The sequence below is a fragment of the Protobothrops mucrosquamatus genome, unplaced genomic scaffold (assembly GCF_001527695.2).
Source record: "Protobothrops mucrosquamatus isolate PMUCROS unplaced genomic scaffold, P.Mucros_1.0 scaffold289, whole genome shotgun sequence".
NCBI classification, from domain to species: domain Eukaryota; kingdom Metazoa; phylum Chordata; class Lepidosauria; order Squamata; family Viperidae; genus Protobothrops; species Protobothrops mucrosquamatus.
This window is the reverse complement of record NW_015386633.1, coordinates 425,515-445,930: the sequence shown is the minus strand read 5'-3', so window position 1 is coordinate 445,930 and position 20,416 is coordinate 425,515. Positions and strand designations below refer to the sequence as shown.

The following is a 20,416-nucleotide window of genomic DNA, read 5'->3' as shown; positions in this document are numbered from 1 at the left end:
AAGACGCATTATGAGATAAAACATATTCTTGATTCTAGGCTATACAAGGGAAAGTTACAATACCTTGTCCAGTGGAAAGGTTACCTCCTTTCAGAGGCTACATGGGTGAAATGTACAAATGTGAAGGTGAAAAGATTGATTAAAAAAAGTTTTATGATAAATACCCTCACAAGCTTGAGGGAATGCTTAACCTGCTTTTTCTTTTCCCTGAAAGAGACTCTGTTTTTCTGATGGGGAGCCGACTGTCAACTTTGAAAATGAGCATGGCTGCAGCCATTTTCCCTACTCATTTTCAGTTGACACTTAGCACGGAGGGAGGGGGGGGTTACCAGGTGCTTCGCTAGATTAAACAGATTTTCTCCTGTGGGAACCAAGGTCATCGACTGCTCCCAGGACTGCAGGCTGGGCGTTTTGTGAAAAGCCCACCAAGAAGATATATTGGGGAATGTAGTAGCTTGTATAGCTTTAGGGGTAGGATTTCTTAACTTTGTATTGGGGATTGTTGTGTCTATTCAGACTTGGTTTCACTTTTGACATGCTGATACTTTGTATCAATAAACATGTTCTTTGAGGAACTTGCAAGCCTCGGAGTTATGCTTTATTTGTCTCTGTCTGTCAGAACCATGACAATAAGATTGTATATTTTCACTAGAAATAACAGGATATTTCTATTATTATCACATTTCTTACAAGGTTATAAGATTAAAGTTTCAAAAAAGTAGATGTAATTATGCTAGGCAAAATAGTTACAACTGGGGGAAAAAATCCTGTATCTTCTCCCAATTTAGTTCAGAACAGCAGGTTAAACAATGAAAACTGTCCTGAATATGTAATGTTTTATGTGTTAATATTCACTGATGGTTGGATAAAATTCTTCTGACAAATTCTATTAAAACTGAAAACAATCTCAATCAATGATGCCCACAATTAAATTACATGCCCTTCTCTCTTTTAAACTTCATTTCCATCGATTCCATTTGATGGTGCTTTCAGGTTCTATTATTTCTATTGATTTTTGTAGCTCTGTAAAATTCATAAGCTGTTGTGTGTGTTTGTGTGTGTTTGTGTGTGTGTGTGTGAAATCAAAAGATATACATGATTGAACCCAATACAATTGAATCATGTGAAGCTTTATCCTCTGTTTTTACTAGTTTTTCACAATCTTAAATCTATTTTCACTGGATTTTAATCAACTAAAATTCTCCAATGTATTAATTTTTCTTCAGTGTAAATGTTTCTATGATCCTGATTACTTTAAGTTACCTAATGTTCTACTTCCTACCTTCTGAAAAGTTCACCTGACATTTATGTATTTAAAACTCAGTTTTACACACAGAGAGAGAGAGAGAGAAAGAGAGAGAGAAACACGATTCAAAGTAGCTAATTATGAAATTCAGTACAAAAAATATAATTACAACCTTATCACTACTTAAAACTCATTTAATAAAAACCCCATCTTTAAACTTCAGATTAGAACTTTACTTTTCAATACATCAGTTCAAATGGCAAATGCCAATTTGGGTAAAAGATAGTGAGATTGCTGAGATTGCTCCCCATGGGTTTCCCCACTGACTTTGCTTGTAAAAAGTTGGCAGGGAGTGTTAGAATTGACAAACACATGACCATGGCTAGCTGTAGTGGCGCAGCAGCACTGAAGCAGCACAACTTTACCAAATTTTAGTCCTCCAGATGTCATGGGTTGCAGATTTTGGACCCATTTTTTAAAGTTAGCTCATTTGAGGTACATAGATTCCAAAATTGTTGCTCTTTGATGCACCATTTCACCTATTTGAATGTTACAAAAATCAAACAGACATGCAAATTTTAGTAGTATATAAATACTTGTATACCTGGAATGCTCTGCCTTCTTATAGCTAGTGCTCCATCAGGTGGCTTTGACTGGTTTGCAGATTTAGTATATGGACTGTCATCTGAAACACAGAAAACACTGACAATTTCAGTTTCAAGGTTGGGCATAATTTTCAGCTGAAGTCCTCAATGTATTATATTGTTGCTCCACAGAACAAGAAAAAATGTTGAATGTTAATAGAAAAGTTAATTTTAATCTGATTCTCAAGCAGCTTTTAACATACTACAAAATATTTACACAGAAGGCCTATTAGTTACTATTTGCATATTTACATGCTTTAAGAAAAATGGGTGAGAATCTCAGAGAATAAGGTTATCTCAGATGTTATAGCAAGGTGCTACAAATAACAATAACAATAGGAATTATTTATTTTAAAAATTACAAAACCTCTGAAAATGTCACTTTTCCCTTTACTTCTTTAAGTCTTGGAATTCTTTTGGAAATCACTTCAAAGTAGCAAAACCATTATGGAAATCAGCTTAATTATTATAGAGCTTGTATCCATTTGACACTTTTCCTCCCCATTCTTATGGGAGAGCTTTCTCCTCTTACAAGGAGCAAAAACGATTAGTTATCTGCAACTGGGCCCTTGGCCAAGAGATGCCAAGAACTCAAAGCAATCTCCATACAAAATTACACAAGAATACAAGAATACATAAAGTCATGAATAAATAATTTATTACTACTGCAAAAGGGCATCCTTTAGTTAAGATGGGCAAATGGCCCTCCATCTGCAGAGGCTAGCTCCTTAATGTCATCCTGGAATGGATCTTCTTACTAAATGAACATATCAGTAAGTCATATAGAAGGATCTGCATTTGATTACTCATTATCATAGCAATGGGAATGACCTTCTTCACACTTCTGTTGCAGAAAATACTATGCCTGGGTTCTGTTACCTGTCTCTTTGAGCAATGGACATAAGTTCATTGATGTGAAATAGTGACATTGTTTTTGTAGTGAATTATGTACAATTGATCACATGATGCACTTAGAGATCTGCCTCGTGTGAGTCATTCCCTACAGCAGTGCAATTGTTGGTTAAATGTTTTTATTGGTTTATCAAAATATAAAATACAAAGAGAAATTTTAAAAAAGTAATAGAAAACTAGGAGGAGGGTGAGGGAAAAGAAAAAAATAGTGTAAAAGAGGGAAAAAGTAAAGAAAAAGGCACCAACCTCTGACTCTTTTTAGTACAGTAGAAGATAGCAACATTACAACCTGCAGTGCCTACTGCAGTGCAATAGTCAAGTGCAGGAAAACAGGAGTCCAGGCAGTTCAAATGAATACAGGTTTATTGTACGCAAATTCTTGTAGAAAGCATTAGCATACAATAAACCTATACGCACTACTAATGGTCAAAGCAAATTGGCGGCAGGTAAGAGTCAACAGAATTCAAGAGTCAACAGAATTAAGTCTCCTGGGCTGGGGAAATTATGATGTCTAGTGCACATCCTTCAGACAAACCATACTTGTTTTGATCATATCACTGACTACTGTGAGAAAGGCAATCACAATAGCACAAAATATGCCACTTTGCAATGTTGTCTATTTTTTCAAGGGCTGAGAGTTTTCACTGCATCGATATAGTTGCCAGTATTAGAAACAGAAAATAAACACACAAGCTAAATACCCAGGAACTAAGGAATGAAACCATTTTATTGAGACCACATGTAGGCACACAGACAAAATTTTGCAGATGTCTTCATCTTTGTCTACAGTGGAAATAAAATGACTGTGGAAATACATTAATTGAGCTGCATGTTTTTCAAAAACCTCCAACTGCTTGTGATCCTGCAATATTATTTTTAGCTGCATTATCACCAGTAGTTGCTGCCTTCATGCATATTTAACAATACAGACTGACTGTCTTCCATCATTCTGCATTATTTCCTGAAAGCTTTCAGTAGTCTGTGTTTGTGCTTATTGTGTATATTTTTTTACATCAGCTTTTAAACTTCAATTGTAGCAACCAGTCCTAGTACTGTTCTGTTTCACTTTACTCAAAGAAATAAATTAATAAAAATAAAACACAAAAAGATTTATACAATCTGAAACCAGAGTATGACTAATAAAAGTAGTTTCTTTTGAAGACCAAGTACAGGTAGTCCTCAACTTACAACAGTTTGCTTAGTGATGGTTTGAAGTTACAGTGCCATTGAAAAAAGTGACTTATGACTGTTTTTCACACAACCTGTCAGCACTGTGACAATTGAGAAACTATAGCCATTTTACCTTTTGCTTTCCTTGTGCTTTTTTCCTGTTATTTGGGATTCTCAGATGTAGAAGGGGGGAGGGGGAATGCTTGAGCGTTTTCTGTTAGCCATAACATTTGCAGCTGGATGAGGACCAAGGTCAATGTTAGATAAAGTTTTGGCGGGTTGAAAAGTTGGGAGGAGAGCCCACGTTTTAGAATAATTGGTGAATGTGATTTATGACAGCCTTTCTGGGGTGGGAATTGCAACTCGTTACTTTGTATCGGGGGGAGGGAACTTTAGTCTTGGGTTCAACTATGTACGTGCCGATACTTTGTTTCCTGAATAAAATGTTATTTGAGGAATAAATCTTTGCCTTGAAGTTCTTTTAAAAGGTTTCATCTATCGGAACCATGACACAACCGTTGCAGGATCCCCATGGCCACATGATTAAAATTCAGATGCTTGACTCATATTTATAATGGTTGGAGTGTCCCAGGGTCTTGTGATCAACTTTTGAGTCCTTCTGACAAGCGAAATCAATGGGGAAGCCAAATTCACTTAACAATTGCAGTGATTCATTTAACTTCTGTAGCAAGAAAAGTCATAAAATGGGGCAAAACTCACTTAACCTTTTCACTTAGCAACAGAAATGTTGGGCTCGATTATGGTCATAAGTCAAGGACCACCTGTATACAATAGCTGGCTGCCATTCCCTAAGATCCAGTAGTTAGGTCTGTGTAACAATGATTTTGTGCTTGTTTCTTTCAAAAATATTTCCAAACTCTTTATAGAGTACATTTCATTTAGCAGCTCCATACAGATCTTTAATTATTGACAAAGCAATAAGATTGAATGTTGTACATACACTCACACACAAAATATAAAGAGATTGCTAAATGCTGTTTATTCAATATAAAGTTTTATAATTAGTATTTCTACTTGATAAATCATGCAAGAGCTGTAAGATAAGGATACCTATCTGTTGTTTAAATCCTAAGCCTGATTATATTATGATTTGAGAAAAAGTGAACCTCATGTGCCTTTTTGGCCTGGCATTAATTTTAAAATATCATGGCCAAAGAATGTTCGCCTACCGAGGATGTAATTGATTTGTGCAATAGTCTTGTTATGATCATGGTATGGGTACATAAATTTACAGAGGTAACTATCAAACAATGATCAATAACCCTAATCCATTTGGTGGAAAAGAGACCATGAGACTGATGAAATAAGTGGACATAATCAATTGGCAAACTTGCTGGTGGGCAAATATTTTGGCAGACAGAAAAGGAACAAAAGCCCAGAACTATTATTTTTCTACTTAAGTATACGTCACAGTGATAGAATAATGCAATTTTTATTTTAAAGCCTTTTTATATGTAATAAAATAATAATAACTTATTACATTTATATGTTGTTCAATTCCCAGTGACTCTGGGCAGTTTATAAATTTTTTAAAAATCAAAATCAACAAAAAAGAGTAAAGATGGCAAAAATAACAAAATCATTTGTACTGTATACTTAAAAAACAAAAATAAACATCACACAATCTAAAAGCAGTTTCAATCTGGCCAAGGTTCTAGACAAAGAACTAGGTCTTCAGGGCCCTCTGAAATCCAGAAGGGTGAGAGAACACTCAGATCTCAGGGGAACCTCATTCCAGAGGGGAAGGTGTTCGTATACAGTAGGTTTCTGGAGTTCTGATAGCTGAAATTATTTAACTGACAGAACTAAGAGAATACCAACTCTTTCACATTGCATTATCTGGGCAGATACTATGAGAGACAGGTATTTCCTCAAGTAACCAGCCCCTCTGCCATTGTAATGCTACATGGAAATTGTTATGTTTGGTGATCGGTAAGGCATCGACGAGGCAGCAGGTGCAACAACAACTCTTTATTTAAGATTTAAACAGAAGCCTGGATAACTGCCGCTCCACTCCTATTTACCTATTTACTCTACCACCTCCTTACTAACCAAACAACGAGTACACCCTGTATCGATTAGAGCTTGGTATTCGCCAGATTGCCCCATTAGCGGGCTCGTCAAGGTGACTGGGATGGCAAAAGGAGCTATGGGTTGTCTCACCATGGGGTCGTTTGGCTGGGGGTCCGGCTGGGGATCCTTCCAGGCAGCCCGGGACCTTACCAGGTTCCTCAGGCTCATGGGGGTCGGGTCATGACACCCGCTGCTCTATGCCTCCGGATGGGGGTCAGTATGGAGCACAGGCAATAGCCCCCTGGCCTCCAGCCGTGATGTGGAACCCACCTCCTATCGCAGTGGCCTTTGATGGGGACCCAGACCGCCTGGCAATATTCATGAGCCATGTGCTTAGCCATCTGGACCGCTTCGCCTCTCTATACCCATCTAATTGGGCAATGGTGGTAGCTGTGACAGCAAGCTTGCAGGGGGAAGTGACGGCCTGGGCTGCGGATCTATACAGTGATCACGCCCAAGAGTTGGCCAATGTTGGCCTATTCCTGGATGCCCTGAGTACTACACTCCCAGGGCTGTGTTTAGATGTTTTAGGTGCAATCGGCTGGGCCATCAGGTAGCCAAATGTCCGGTTCCAGCTACGCCCAGCACTCTAACAGCTACAAGTAAGCCAGAAGGTACACCAAAGACGACCATGGAATGGTCAAGGCCGGCCCGTCAGGCGGTAGGTGGAACCCCCCAATGGTCTCTGGTGGAAACAACACTCGCTGAAGGCCTCTTGGGGGAGTACGATGATGGAGACCCTGCAGAAGACCCCATGGTGAGTCAACCCATAGCTCCTTTTGCCATCCCAGTCACCTTGACGAGCCCGCTAATGGGGCAATCTGGCGAATACCAGGCTCTAACTGATACAGGGTGTACTCATTGTTTGGTTAGTAAGGAGGTGATAGAGGAGGTGGGCATTAGGGTAACACGGCTGGCTTCCCCCATCCGTTTTGAGCAGGTGCACGGGTCCCTTTTGGGTGGGGCCCCGGCCACGTTAGTAACAGAACTGGTGAGAATGGAAATGGGCAAACATTGGGAGAACCCCGGGAAACCGATGGGGTTGCTCTAGTCTGTGGCTGACCCGGACCATCCGTGGCAAGATATAGTGATGGACTTTATTGTAGAGTTGCCTGAGGTCCGGGGGTATACGGTGATATGGACAGTAGTAGATCTGTTCTCCAAACAAGCCCATTTCATCCCCTGTAAGGGGTTACCATCGGCAAAGAGGCTGGCTAAAATGTTCCTGACCCATGTCTACCGGCTGCACGGGGCACTACATCGCATCATCTCGGACCACGGAGTCCAATTCACAGCCTGGTTCGTTTCCTCGGTTCCGCCCAGGGACTCAGTTTGGCTTACCACCCCAGCACCAATGGTGTGGCGGAATGAGCCAATGCCGCAGTGGAGCGATACCTCCGGAGTTATGTCTCATACCAGCAGACGGATTGGGTGGATCTAGTGGTGTTCGCAGAGGTGGCGTACAATAACGCCGTGCATAGCAGTACTGGATTCTGTTGTGGCTCCGTCCTGTGGGTCCCTATCATCGGAGGAGGAAGGCTCTGAATATGAAGGAGAGGAGATGGCCAGGCCTCCCTCTCCAGGACCTTCCCCTCTGGTGCGGCCTTTGGTGTCTTCCGACGGAGAGGAGATTGGCCAGGAGCCAGGTGTTTCTGGGATCGGCCAGGAGCCAGGTGCTTCTGGGATTGGCCAGGAGCCAGGTGTGTCGGACTCTGAGGAGGATATGCCTGGCTGGATCCACGCCAGCGTCGGAGGGACAAACGTGCGCAGCAGCTAAAACGTCATGCCAGAGATTTCAGCTGAGTCACTGGGCCACACCCCACAGGCTATATAAGCAAGGGGTGTGCCATTTGCAACTCTTGTGACGAACAATACTGAATCTTCTGTTGTAGCACTTCGGAATTATCCTGGACTTTGATTTGTATTTGTACTGTGAGTTATCAGTAAAGGTCTTGGCAGGCAGCCACGGAGTTGCTGCCAAGTGTTTACCTGTGTTTTTGGCAGTGCTGAGCAGTCTTTTAACCCTCGGCTGACTGGTTGGGGTGTGTGAGTCGGACGGGGGACAGAACAGATTCACCCCCTTTCAGGTGGTGTATGGTAGGGATTTTGTTCCGATACCAGAGTGCAGAACCCAAGAGTCCCAACCCCATCAGACTGACGATTGGTTCACCCATGTGGGGGGGTATGGGGTGTGGTAAAGAAAGCTCTGACAAAAGCAGGGGAAACGACCAAAAAACAGGCGAAAAAAAAACGAAGGACAGAGACACCATTCAAAGTGGGTGACTTGGTTTATTTATCTACGAAATACATAAAACTCCAGGTCCCATGTAAAAAGCTAGCCCCGAAGTATATCGGCCCCTTCCGGGTGGCCCAATTCATCAAACTGGTAGCCGTACGATTACAACTGTCGTGGTTCCTTGGTAAGGTGCACCCAGTATTCCATGTCAGCCTGCTAAAGCCAGTGACAGGTGAGCGCGCACCAGAGGGCCTAGGCCCCGTCGCCCCAGGCCAATATGAGGTCCAGGAGATCCTGGATTCACGGGTGAGGAGGGGTGAACTGTATTACCTTGTCCTTTGGAAGGGGTACCCCCTATCCAAAGTGTCCTGGGTAAGGGACGGAGACGTATCCGCGCCCCGACTTATCAGTAGATACCATCAGAAATACCCCCGTAAACTGGGTAGGCAGACTGCCGATATAACCACAAAGGAACGTGGCCACTAACCCTGTTGTGCTTCCTTCCAGGGGGACCCTTGATAGGGGGAGCCGGATGTTGCACCCTGCGAGGCCTGCTCATCCAGACGGTCGGAGACACTGCCGTTTTGCTATTCTGCCGTCCGGCAAGGGCCTCGGCGCCTAGCTGCTGTGGCCCTACCACCTCTCTGCTGCTGCTCTGCTGCCCCTCTGCTCAGCCCCATTACCCGGCTGCTGCTGCTCTGCCGCCATTGCTACCGCCGCCGGTCTCCCTGCAAGCTTGCTGATGTCATCGGGAAGCGTCTTGCATCGCTGACGTCATCGGGAAGCACCTCACTGGGCCGACAATCGTCCGGGAGCGCTGCGCTGCTCCTGCAACGGGAGAGGCTTTTGGGCGTTCTTCTGATGGACCTGGACGTTTGCTGGGCTAATGGACCTCGGCCTTCGCTGCGCTAATGGCGGCCTGACTGCGGCATGGGGTTGTTGGTGAACAGTGGGGGAGGGGCTAGGAGCTGGGTGGCTGGTTCTTTTCCGTTCCACCTGGATAATGGTTTGTTGAGTAGGGTGGGGCCAGGTGAGGGTGGGGTCAGCTGAGAGTGGGGCATGCGTATAGTATGTAAGGCACTGGGAGCAAGCCACTCCCAGTGCTAACTTTATTTCCATTTAGCAATAAAGCTGTTGGTGGTCTAGCTTTCCTGTTTTCTGGCTTTTCCTTGGAGCTCAAATAGGACGTCTTGACATTTATACAATCAGCAACTAGGCAGCAGCCAATAGGATTCAAGTATTAGTTCCTTGTAACGCTATATAAAATTCTGCAGGAAGTCCATCAGGTCCCGGTGTTTTACCTTTCTTTTGCTTTTTTATTGCCTCTTTAATCTCCATCTTTGATATGTTCTCGTTCAACCTCTGTTGCATATTCTCAGGAACCTTTGGGAGATTTGCTTCTTTTAAGTAATCCTGAATTACCTCTTTGGGGACCACCTCCATCTTATAAAGTGTCTCATAGTAAGCCTTCGTGATTTTTTTTCATTGGATCATTATGACAGTGTAGCTCACCCTTTGGGTCCCATAGCTTACTTATTAATCTTTTTTCTCTTTCTTTTTTCAATCTATATGCAAGCCATCTCCCCAGTTTATTAGCATTTTCAAAAAAGTTCTGTTTAGTTTGTTTAATCTGTTGTGCCATTATATCCATCTCAAGTAAATTTAATTTGTGTTTTATTAATTCCATTTGTATTTTCAACTTTTTTATTTGCGGATCGATTTGTAACTCAGATTCCAAAATACTAAGTTGTTCTTTCAATCTATGCTGTGTATGTTTCTTTTCTTTATTCTTTTTGGCAAAATAAGTTATAGCCAAACCTCTAAAGTATGCTTTTGCCATGTCCCATACAGTTTGAATAGAAGTTTCTTCTTTTTTATTAATTTTGGGAAAAAAATCCATTTCTTTTGTTGCAAATCGTAGAAATTCCTTTTCCTTCAATATTGATTTATTCAAAAACCATCTCGGTCTTTTCCTAGATCCTTTCCAAGTCATTTTAATTGGGTTATGGTCTGCCCAAATATTCGGTTCTATTTCAATTTCTTGTATCATAGTCTTTAGATTATAAGAAGTCCATATCATATCAATTCTTGACCACGATTTATGTCTATTGGAGTAAAAAGTATATTGTGCTTTTTTCGGGTTCATCTCTCTCCATGTATCCTGTATACAGAGTTCATCTTTCATTTTTAAAAAGGGTTTAGGTAAAATATTTCTTCCCTTTTTCCCTTGTTTGTAACTATTATAGTCTCGTACCGGGTCAGCAATTGCATTAAAATCTCCAAGAATACAAAGATTATGATAGTTTAAGTCCACTAGTTTGTCATATAATTGCTGAAAGAATTGATCTTGTTTCTCATTAGGAGCATATATCACAACCATCAGTATTTGTTTTTGGTTCCATGCAATCTCCACCATTAATATTCTTCCCTCTTCATCAACATAAATTTGTTTTGGGTTCATCTTTTCTTTTATGTATAAAACTATCCCTCTTTTCTTTTGTAATGCCAAAGAGAAATAGAGTTTACCTAGTTTTGGTTGTTCTAAAGTTCTAGAATGTTGTCTCTTAATATGTGTCTCTTGGAGGCAAATTATGTCCATTTTTAACTTTTGTAGTCTATGAAATGTTTTACTCCTTTTTGATGGGGAGTTAAGACCATTTATATTTGTTGAAAAGATTTCAATTTCCTCTATGCTTTCAATTATGTCGGGATCTCAATTTTCTAGGAGAGCTTATCTGTCTCTGATCTTTGGGTCTAACGTCTTCCTCTGATTGAGTCTTTTTGGGCACTTCCTCCTCTGTTTGCTTTGATGTTTCTGCAGTCATTTTCTCTGGTTTCTTAGGTTCCGCCTCGCCTTTTTCCAAAAAGGCTCTATGGTTGTCAAAAAAATCCTCTGCTTGGAGTGGAGTACTCACTCTATATCTTTTTGAGTTCCAAAAAATTAATAATCCTTCTGGGATCAACCATCTAAAATTCACTCCTCTACTGATCAATTTCCTTGTTAAGAATTGATATTCTCTTCGAGCTTCTCTAATTCTTCTTGGAATCTGTTTGAGAACTACCAGTTCTTTGTCTTTATATTTCAGTGGTTGATACCTTACTGCTCTCAGGATCTCATGTCATACTGCTCTTTTACTGAATCTAACATGGACCTCCCTAGGCACTCTGTTTCTTCTTGCATAATTTAACTCATAATTTTAGTTAACTCTAAAAACCTGATCCACTTCCCTTTTCATTTGATCCATTTCCATTCCAAGCAGATCCGCCAGTAATTCACTCATCAGTACTAACAGGTTCTCATCCTTCTCTTCTATCATGTTTTGAAATCTTAAAAAGTATGATGCCCTTTCCATCTCCATTGTTGCCATACTTTCTTCCAGCTCTGCATTAGATTGCACCAATCTCTGGTTTTCATCTTGCAGAGCTTCTAATTTCTGATCCACTACTGCTGACTTGTCTTCTATTTTTTGCATTCTTTGTTGAGTAGCTGACATCGCCTGTTGAAAAGCTTCCATTTTTTGATCCATCTTAAGCAGATCATTTTTCAAGTCTTCATAATTTTTTTCAAGATCTTTTTTCATTTTGATTTTAGAGTCTACAATTGCCTGGAGAATGGCTTGCGTATCCTTTTGTTGGGTGTCCTGTTGTAAAAATGTTGTAATCGATTTTTGAGGTGCTGGACTCACCGAGATTAATGCAGGAGCCGAGGAGCCCTTCCTCACCCCTTTCGCCAAATTTGAAACATTCATGTTCTAATTATTGTATTTATCTATAATCCAATGTCAAACTGGATGGCCAGTTTATTTGTAATCTAATGATAGGGCCTGATAGCCAATTATAATCCACTGAATAGCTCAAAGAAAAAAAGGAAAAAAAGGAATTATAATCCAATGCCCTCCTATTATCAGGAGACAAGGCCAAAGATAATTTAAAAAAGAACAAAAGCAGAAAAAAATAAAAGTAAAAATAAGAATATCCAGTAAAAATATTGTCAAAAAGCAGGAAAAGGTATAAAAAGAAATACAGAGTCTCTAAAAAAAAGACAAAGAAAAAGAGGAGCATAAAAATATGTTTATATCCACACAGCAGGACTAACAAAAAAAGAAACAAAAAAATAAAAAAAACAGTACCCAATTTATAATCCAGTTAGAGACTTACAGATCTTCTTTTGTAGTTTCCCTTATTTTGGAAAATATATAGCAGATCAAAAAAGAAACCAGACACAAAGAGAAAAGGAAAGAAAACAATCTCTCTTAGTAACCTCTAAGAGAGATAAGAATGTCTGGGCATACAGCCAAGTGTCTGGGCGTTGAGCCAAACTCTGCAGTTGAATCCAGAAAATTAGTAAAAAACAAAACAAAGGAAAAAGGTTACACAATAACCACCAGGGGACGCTGTTTCTTTCCCCCGCCATTTAGATAGGGAGAAAGGGAAAGGGAAAAAAAGTTCCAACAGTGAATACACAAACTAAAGTTCTAAAGACGAGCAATTAAGGTGCCTTTTTCCAAATAGGATGGTAATAAATCTTCTTTTCCCTCCATAATGAAACAAGCTGATTCCTTCAATTTAACTTCAGTTCAAAAGTTTTCAAAAATTTTAAAGTGCTTAAACCGCCGCTTTTGGGGAGGGTGGGAAAGCAAAAATCCACTCCTCCTCTTCCTCCTCCTCCTCCTCCTCCTCCCTTTAGGCCTCCAGCTTTACTTTAAAGGCAAGCAATTTTCTCAAAGGTCCACTTTGCAGCAAGGACAAATATCATCTCACCCAGACCAGTTGCTTGTTTCCTGAAACAGCTGTCTTCTGTCTCTGATGATCTGCTGATGATGGCGGCAAACGCGAAGCTCTCCGCCTTTCTCTCGCCGGTTCCAGAGGCTATTTTGGGTTTGGAGAGCCGGCTACCACCGGCTTCCTTTCCTCAAAAATTCACCTCTCGGTGGCCACCCCTCCAGGGTGGCATTCAGCCCTGATGGGCCCGACAGCGAAAGAAATTCGGACCCTGGGAACGGAGAGTCGTTTCCCAGGGTCTACGGCCACCGACGTCACCGGAAGCACTCCTATAACTCCAATCTTGAAAGATTTATGTAATGAAATTTTTACACAGACAAAAATACCGAATTCATGGACTGAAGCTAATATTACTTTGATACCTAAAGAAGATACTGACCTTACACAAATTAAAAATTATAGACCAATATCGCTGTTAAATGTGGATTATAAAATTTTTGCTGCAATAATGGTAGAAAGAATGAAAAACGTTTTGACTGAATTTATCCACTCAAACCAAAACAGTTTCCTCCCAAAAAGACAGATAAAGAACAACTTGAGGATTATTTTAAATGTCTTGGAATATTATGAAAACCATCCAGGGAACCAGATGGCACTTATATTCCTTGATGCACAAAAAGCTTTTGATAATTTAAACTGGCAATTTATGTTTCAACAACTTCAAGAAATGGATTTCGGTGAGAATTTTATTAAAGCAATTCAAGCAATTTATAAGAAACAAACAGCAAGAATACTTTTAAATGGAGACTATACAGATGGATTTGATATTTAAAAAGGTACTAGACAGGGATGTCCACTGTCCCCCTTGTTATTTATTCTTACACTAGAGGTATTGGCTAGAAATATTAGACAAGACACGGAAATTAAAGGATTGGAGAATAAAGACCAGAAATATAAATTACAGGCTTTTGCAGATGATTTGGTTTTTATTTTAGAGACACTGGAAACAGCTGTTAAACTTTTGCAGAAAATTGAGAAATTTGGAGAAGTGGCTGGACTGAAAATAAATAGGGAAAAGAATAAAGTATTAACAAAAAACCTAACAGATAAACAGAAAATCCAACTTGGCAAAATGACAAACCTTCAAATAGCTAAAAAAGTTAAATATTTGGGCATCTATCTAACCGCAAAATATACAACATTAAAAGAAGATAATTATGAGAGATTAATGAGACAAATAAAAATAGACTTGGAAAAGTGGGAAAATCTTCAACTATCACTGCTAGGAAGAATAGCGACTGTTAAGATGAATATTTTACCAAAGCTAATTTTTCTATTTCAAACAGTTCCTGTTAAATTGAGTAAGAAATTTTTTGATGATCTAAATACAATAATATTAAGATTTATATGGCAAAGAAAGAAAGCTAGAATTAAATGTAAACTGTTACAAGAAGCTAAAGAAAGAGGGGGCTTTGGACTCCCGGATTGGAGACTTTACTATCAAGCAGCTATTTTGCTTTGGCTTAAAGAATGGATTGTACTGAGAAATAAAAGATTGTTTACTTAGAGGGACACGATCTTCATCTAGGTTGGCATGCCTTTATATGGTATGAGAAAACCAAAGCACATAAATATTTTCAAAATCATGCCATAAGAAACATATTACTTTCAGAATGGGAGAAAATCAGACATAAAATGTATATGAAAATACCTGAGTGGCTTTCAACAATGGAAGCATTTGCTTATCCAAACTTGATTACTTATGATAAACTGGTTAGTTACAAAGATATTCTGGGCAAAGATGGAAAACGTAAAGACAGGCAAGCTCTTCAACAACAAGGTATTGACTTAACATGGTGGTCCTATTTGCAAATTCAAACAAGATATGAAAAAGATATAAAATCAACAGGATTTTACAAAGAACAGACTCCATTAGATAAAATTTTGTTAAAAACGGATGAGAATTTGATTAAGAAACTTTATAAATTTCTCCTAAATTGGAAGATGGAAGAAGAACAAATAAAAGAAACAGTGATAGTATGGGCAAAGAATTTTGGATATTCTATAGACTTAGAAGACTGGCAAAAACTTTGGGATAAAAACATTAAGCTTGCTAAAGCAGCAACATATAAAGAACATTTATATAAGATGTTTTATAAATGGCATATGACACCAGTTCATTTAACGAAAATGTTTAAAAATGTATCAAATACTTGTTAAAAATGTAAACAACAGACAGGCACTTATTACCATGCCTGGTGGGTATGCCCTAACGCAAATAAATATTGGTTTAAGATTAATAGATGGATGGAAAAGATGACGAAAATACAGATAGAATTTAAACCGGGATTGTTTTTGCTAGGAATATTAAGACCTAATTATGGTAAAGAGAATGACTACTTAATATTACATGTTTTAACAGCTGCAAGAATTGTATTTGCCCAATTTTGGAAAAATGAGAATCTACCATCTGACCAGGCTATAATTACTAAAATTTTAGATTGCGCAGAAATGGATAGATTAACATTGGAGATGAAAGAGAAAGATGATTCAGTTTACTTTAAAACTTGGGAAAAATTTTATCAATGAGACACGTTAGAATGTGAAAAGAACTTAAAATTATAGAATAGATGATAGATTTTTAAGTAAGTTTCTGTTCTTAGGTTAATAACATCTTTATTTTTAGTGATTCTTAATTGCTAATGTTGACAATTATGATTAGTTGAGATTTTATTAATTATGTTTATCTATATAGAGGAATTTTATCTGTTTATCAATCTTTAGTAATATGGTTATAGTTAATCTTATTTTAAAATGGCTGAGTAAGATATAAATTATGTTTATTTACTATTTTGATCCGGACGGTAGCTTGTTTGTTAAAGTATGAGATTATTGTTGGGGGTTACTCCACTACTGTACCTACCTTCTTTCCATCCCAAATTCCCCATGCCCTTCCCTCCCCATACCTGCACTCTCCCTATTCTTTCCTCATTTATATAAAATCTAATAAAATATTTTTTTTAAAAAGTATTAGTTCCCACTAACACAAGTTAATGAGCTTGTAGACAGAAAGTCTGGCACTTAACTGACAGAGTCTTATGACCGTTTTTTCAACATTTCCAAGTAATTCACATCAATACATTACACCCCTTCCCCCTAGATAGTTCATAAGGACAATGATTGAACATATTCCCTTAAATACGTTGGTGGCCTTTTCGCCCATTCCAAATGCCTCGGAACTGCTGGAGGCCCCCGGTCTGTCAGCTCGCCTGCCAGGCTTGGTAGACTGGGGATGTGGGACCCGTCCGTTATGGGTAGACTCGAGTCTCTGTGACTGGTCTGTCCTGGTAGACCCGAGCCAGTGTCCAAAGGTGGAGCAGACTCCACTGGTCCAGAAAATGGAGCTGTCTGCTGGCATTGCCCATTGGTTGAAGTATCAGTGTTTGGGACTGACTCATCAGACGCTAGAGCCCCGTCCCTTAGTCGGAGAGTTCCACCATCGCTGGCAGATTCTAATGCACTACTGCAATTGTGCTGCTCCTGAGTTTAACTGTCACAAGAATCATGAGCTAGACTGTCATTAGAGTCATGAACTGTTGGCTGGTTTGCTAACCTCCGCCGCAGTTGATCGATGTGCCTGCGTAGCACATGACCATCTTCCAGGACCACTTCATAAGAAAGTGGCCCAGTCACCTTACAAACCACAGCTATCACCCACAGTGAAGGTGCTTAACGTTGAAAGCTCCCCTGTGGGTAACTATGGTCTGAGCATCTGCCATAGCATCATCTACCGGCAGTTGCTGGTAGGCTTGAGCCAAATCTAACTTGGCGAAGGTGCGACCTCCGTGTAGTGAGGCCAAAATATGGTTGACTACAGGCACTGGATATGCATGTTGTTGCAGTGCTCTATTGATAGTGTGTCATGAGTCTGACTAATGAAACACTTCAAAGAACTTTCAGGCATGGTTTAACCTAAAAAGCCTTTATTAGTGTAAAAGGAGTGTCAGCACGGCATGGAGACTGCAAAGATCTGAATTTCCCTTCCTTTGCACTTAACATTCCAGGCATTTTCCCTCCCCTATTTTGGGGTCATGATTCACATCTTCCAATTAACCTGGAGGGCAAAGATTCACTTCCGTTCCCTTCCGCGGGCTTTTTTCTCTCTGTCTTTCTCATCTGAATTAACTCTAAAAGTACCAGACAGTTCTGCATATTTTGTCAAAGCAAGAATATTCAATATTAGCAGCGTTGACATCATGCACTTGTAATCCGCGCATATGCACACTTCTCCGTTGGCCTTAAGTGGCGTGACTATGGGGGTTTCCCACTGATTGCTATCAACTGGCTGCAAGATGCCTTGCTGCACCAGCTTATCCAGCTCTGCATTGATCTTCTGCTTGAGGGTGAAGGGCACTCGACGCGGCTTGATCCTTATTGGAGTTATGTCAGGATCAAGCCGAAGAGCTATGGGCAGACCCTTGTATTTCCTTAAGTTAGGGCTAAAAAGGTCAGCAAACTCCCAGCAAACTGCCGCTAAGTCCACTGCTTGTGTGCTGTTAATCCCCGTTACATTGATTCCCAATACATCAAACCAATCAAGCCCGATGAGGCTTGTGCAGTTGCCCTCAACTACTACAACTTCCAGGGGGCCCTCAAATCCCTTGAATTGCACCCAGAGTGTAGCTTCACCCTTGACTGTTACTTGGGAGTTTTGTAAATCCGTTAACATGAGGTTCGACGGCTTGAGCTTAACTCTTTTGCCGCTGTGACTACAAATGTGTTTGAAGGTCCCCTGGGAAATTATGGATAATGCTGACCCCGTATCTAGTTCCATGTTACATGGAACTCCCTGCAGCTTGACTTTGAGCTGCAGCTTTCCTTAAGTGGGCGATGGGCACCTGTTCTAAGCACGCTCCTTCTACTGGCATAAAAACCAACCCTGTGCTACCCCAGGACCTTTCCGGGAAACTCTTCTGGTGGGCTGTCTCTCCGGCGACCCATATAAACAATTTGACACACGCCCGGCACGTTGCTGTGTAGAACCTGCATTGCACGTGTTTGTGTTGGCCTCCACACCCCGCATATTGAGTGAAGGGAACTGCCTTGTCAACTGGGCATTGTGGCCTTCTTTCTGGTGGCTGCTGTAACCGATCAACCTCTTGATACGATTCGGAGTCTTTGACCCTCTCAGCACCCTCCTGATGGATGGCCTCTACGCAGGGAGTGCTCATGGAGAGCCATAAGGCCCTGATGACTCCCCCGGCAGCTTCTTCAGCTGTGATCTCCCATAGGGCATCCTGGAATGAAATAGTCTCTTTAGCGAACAATTTCTGATGGAGATCCCTGCTTCTCAACCCGCACACTAAGCGGTCTCGCAGTCTCTCCTTGAGGTCTTTGAATTTGCAGGGTCGTGCCGCTTGACGAAGGGCAGCTATGAACTTGGCCGCTGACTCGCCTGGTCATTGGTCTCTTCGTTCGAAGGCATGCCTCCAGGCGATGACCGAAAGCTTCGGCTCAAAGTGTTCCTTGAGCATTTTTTTGAGTTCGGAATAAGCAACGGACTGAAGCGAAGCTGGAGCAACTAAGTTTTTGACGATTTCCAACGTTGCCTGGCCGTAAACGCACAGCAGCATTGCAGCTTTCAAGCCATCTTCACGAACTTGGTTGACTGTTAAGTAATTCTCGATTCTCGCAATGTAGGAGCTCCACCTCTCTGGATGTGCGATGTTGAATTCCGAGAGTTTCCCGAGTTTGGCCATGGTGAGTTGTTTTCGGCGTTTTTGGTCTCACAATGCCTCATGCTGCCAAGGCTTCTCTTAATCTCCCAGGGATGGTTCCTTGGGAGCGCTCTTCCTCCAGCGTTTTTGTACTGGCACGAATGGGGGGGACGTGGTCCTACCAAGGCGTGGGCACTTGGCTTTACCCCCTTAGTGACTCAGCTCTTCGAAGTTGGCAGCACATCCCACCTTCGTCGCCACTGTTATGTTTGGTGATCGGTGAGGCATCGACAAGGCAGCAGGTGCAATAACAACTCTTTATTTAAGATTTAAACAGAAGCCTGAATAACTGCCGTTCCACCCCTATTTATACAATCAGCAACTAGGCGGCAGCCAATAGGATTCAAATATTAGTTCCCGCTTTAACACAAGTTAATGAGCTTGTAGACAGAAAGTCTGGCACTTAACTGACAGAGTCTTATGACCGTTTTTTCAACATTTCCAAGTCATTCACATCAATACATTACAGAAATGATCTTTGGACATGCAGGGGGGGGAGGGGAGGGAGAGATGAGGGGAAGAGGGAAAGATGATGTCTACCCTCAGATAAGCGAGAACATAGACTGCAATAGCATAATGGGCAGAGAAAGAGGCTCAGAAGAGACACTAACTTCTCAGACTATAAAGGAGATGGAGGGAGATTTATAATTTCAGACTTGCAAGATTCTGCTGTTGTAGCCTTGCAGTAAAGTAGAATTAGTTATCTGGTTATCCTGTCTGGTCTATCTGGGAAGGCTGACATCAATCTTACAATTTTGAACTCTGCCTGCTCCCCATCTTCCAACGTCATTCCCACATACTATAAGAGCATATGAAAGGGTTAGGCAGTGATTAACACCATGAATAGCACAAGAAGAAAGCTGGCAACCAGTACAGCTTGAAAAGCAGAGGTGTTACATAGACATACTGAGGCTTGCCCATCACTGCCTGGGCTGCTGTGTTCTAGACCAGTTGAAGCTTCTAGATCAGTGGCTCGACAACTCCAGGAGAAATGTCAGGAGCAGAATCGTGAACTATACACCACCTTCGTGGATCTCACCAAGGCTTTTGACACAGTTAGTCGTGAAGGATTATGGCGCATTATGTCGAAGTTTGGGTGCCCTGACAGATTTATTCTGATGGTACGGCAGTTCCATGATGGCATGGCGGCTCGTGTTTTGAGTAACGGTGAAGCTTCAGAGGCTTTCCCTGTCACAAACGGCGTTAAGCAAGGCTATGTGCTGGCACCAACCTTGTTCAGCATGATGTTTTCAGCCATGCTGTCTGACGCCTTTCAGAACAGCTCAGTGGGAGTCAATCTGAGGTACAGAACCGATGGGAAACTGTTCAACCTGCGCAGACTCCAGGCTGTCACCAAGGTAAAGGAGACTGTGCTACGAGATCTTCTCTTTGCTGATGACTGTGCCCTTAATGCAAGATCGGAGCAGGAAATGCAAGCCAGCATGGACAAATTTGCAGCCGCTTGTGACAACTTTGGCCTCTTCATCAACACGAAGAAAACTGAGGTGATGTACCAGCCAGCTCCAAAAGCCCAATACCAAGAGCCTACCATCACAGTGAAGGGACAAAAACTGCAAGCAGTGGACCAATTTACGTATCTTGGTAGTACCCTCTC

At 41.1% G+C, this 20,416-nt stretch overlaps 1 protein-coding gene across 2 annotated transcripts in view; it reads right to left on the bottom strand.

Moving 5' to 3' along the window:
- GRIP1 (glutamate receptor interacting protein 1) overlaps window positions 1-20,416 on the bottom strand; it is a 370,480-nt gene that overhangs the window by 145,737 nt on the left and 204,327 nt on the right. For both annotated transcript variants that reach the window (XM_029283947.1, XM_029283946.1), the window contains exon 2: window positions 1,851-1,931. In XM_029283947.1, coding sequence (XP_029139780.1) covers window positions 1,851-1,931 — 81 coding nt within the window. The remainder of the gene's footprint in view (window positions 1-1,850; window positions 1,932-20,416) is intronic.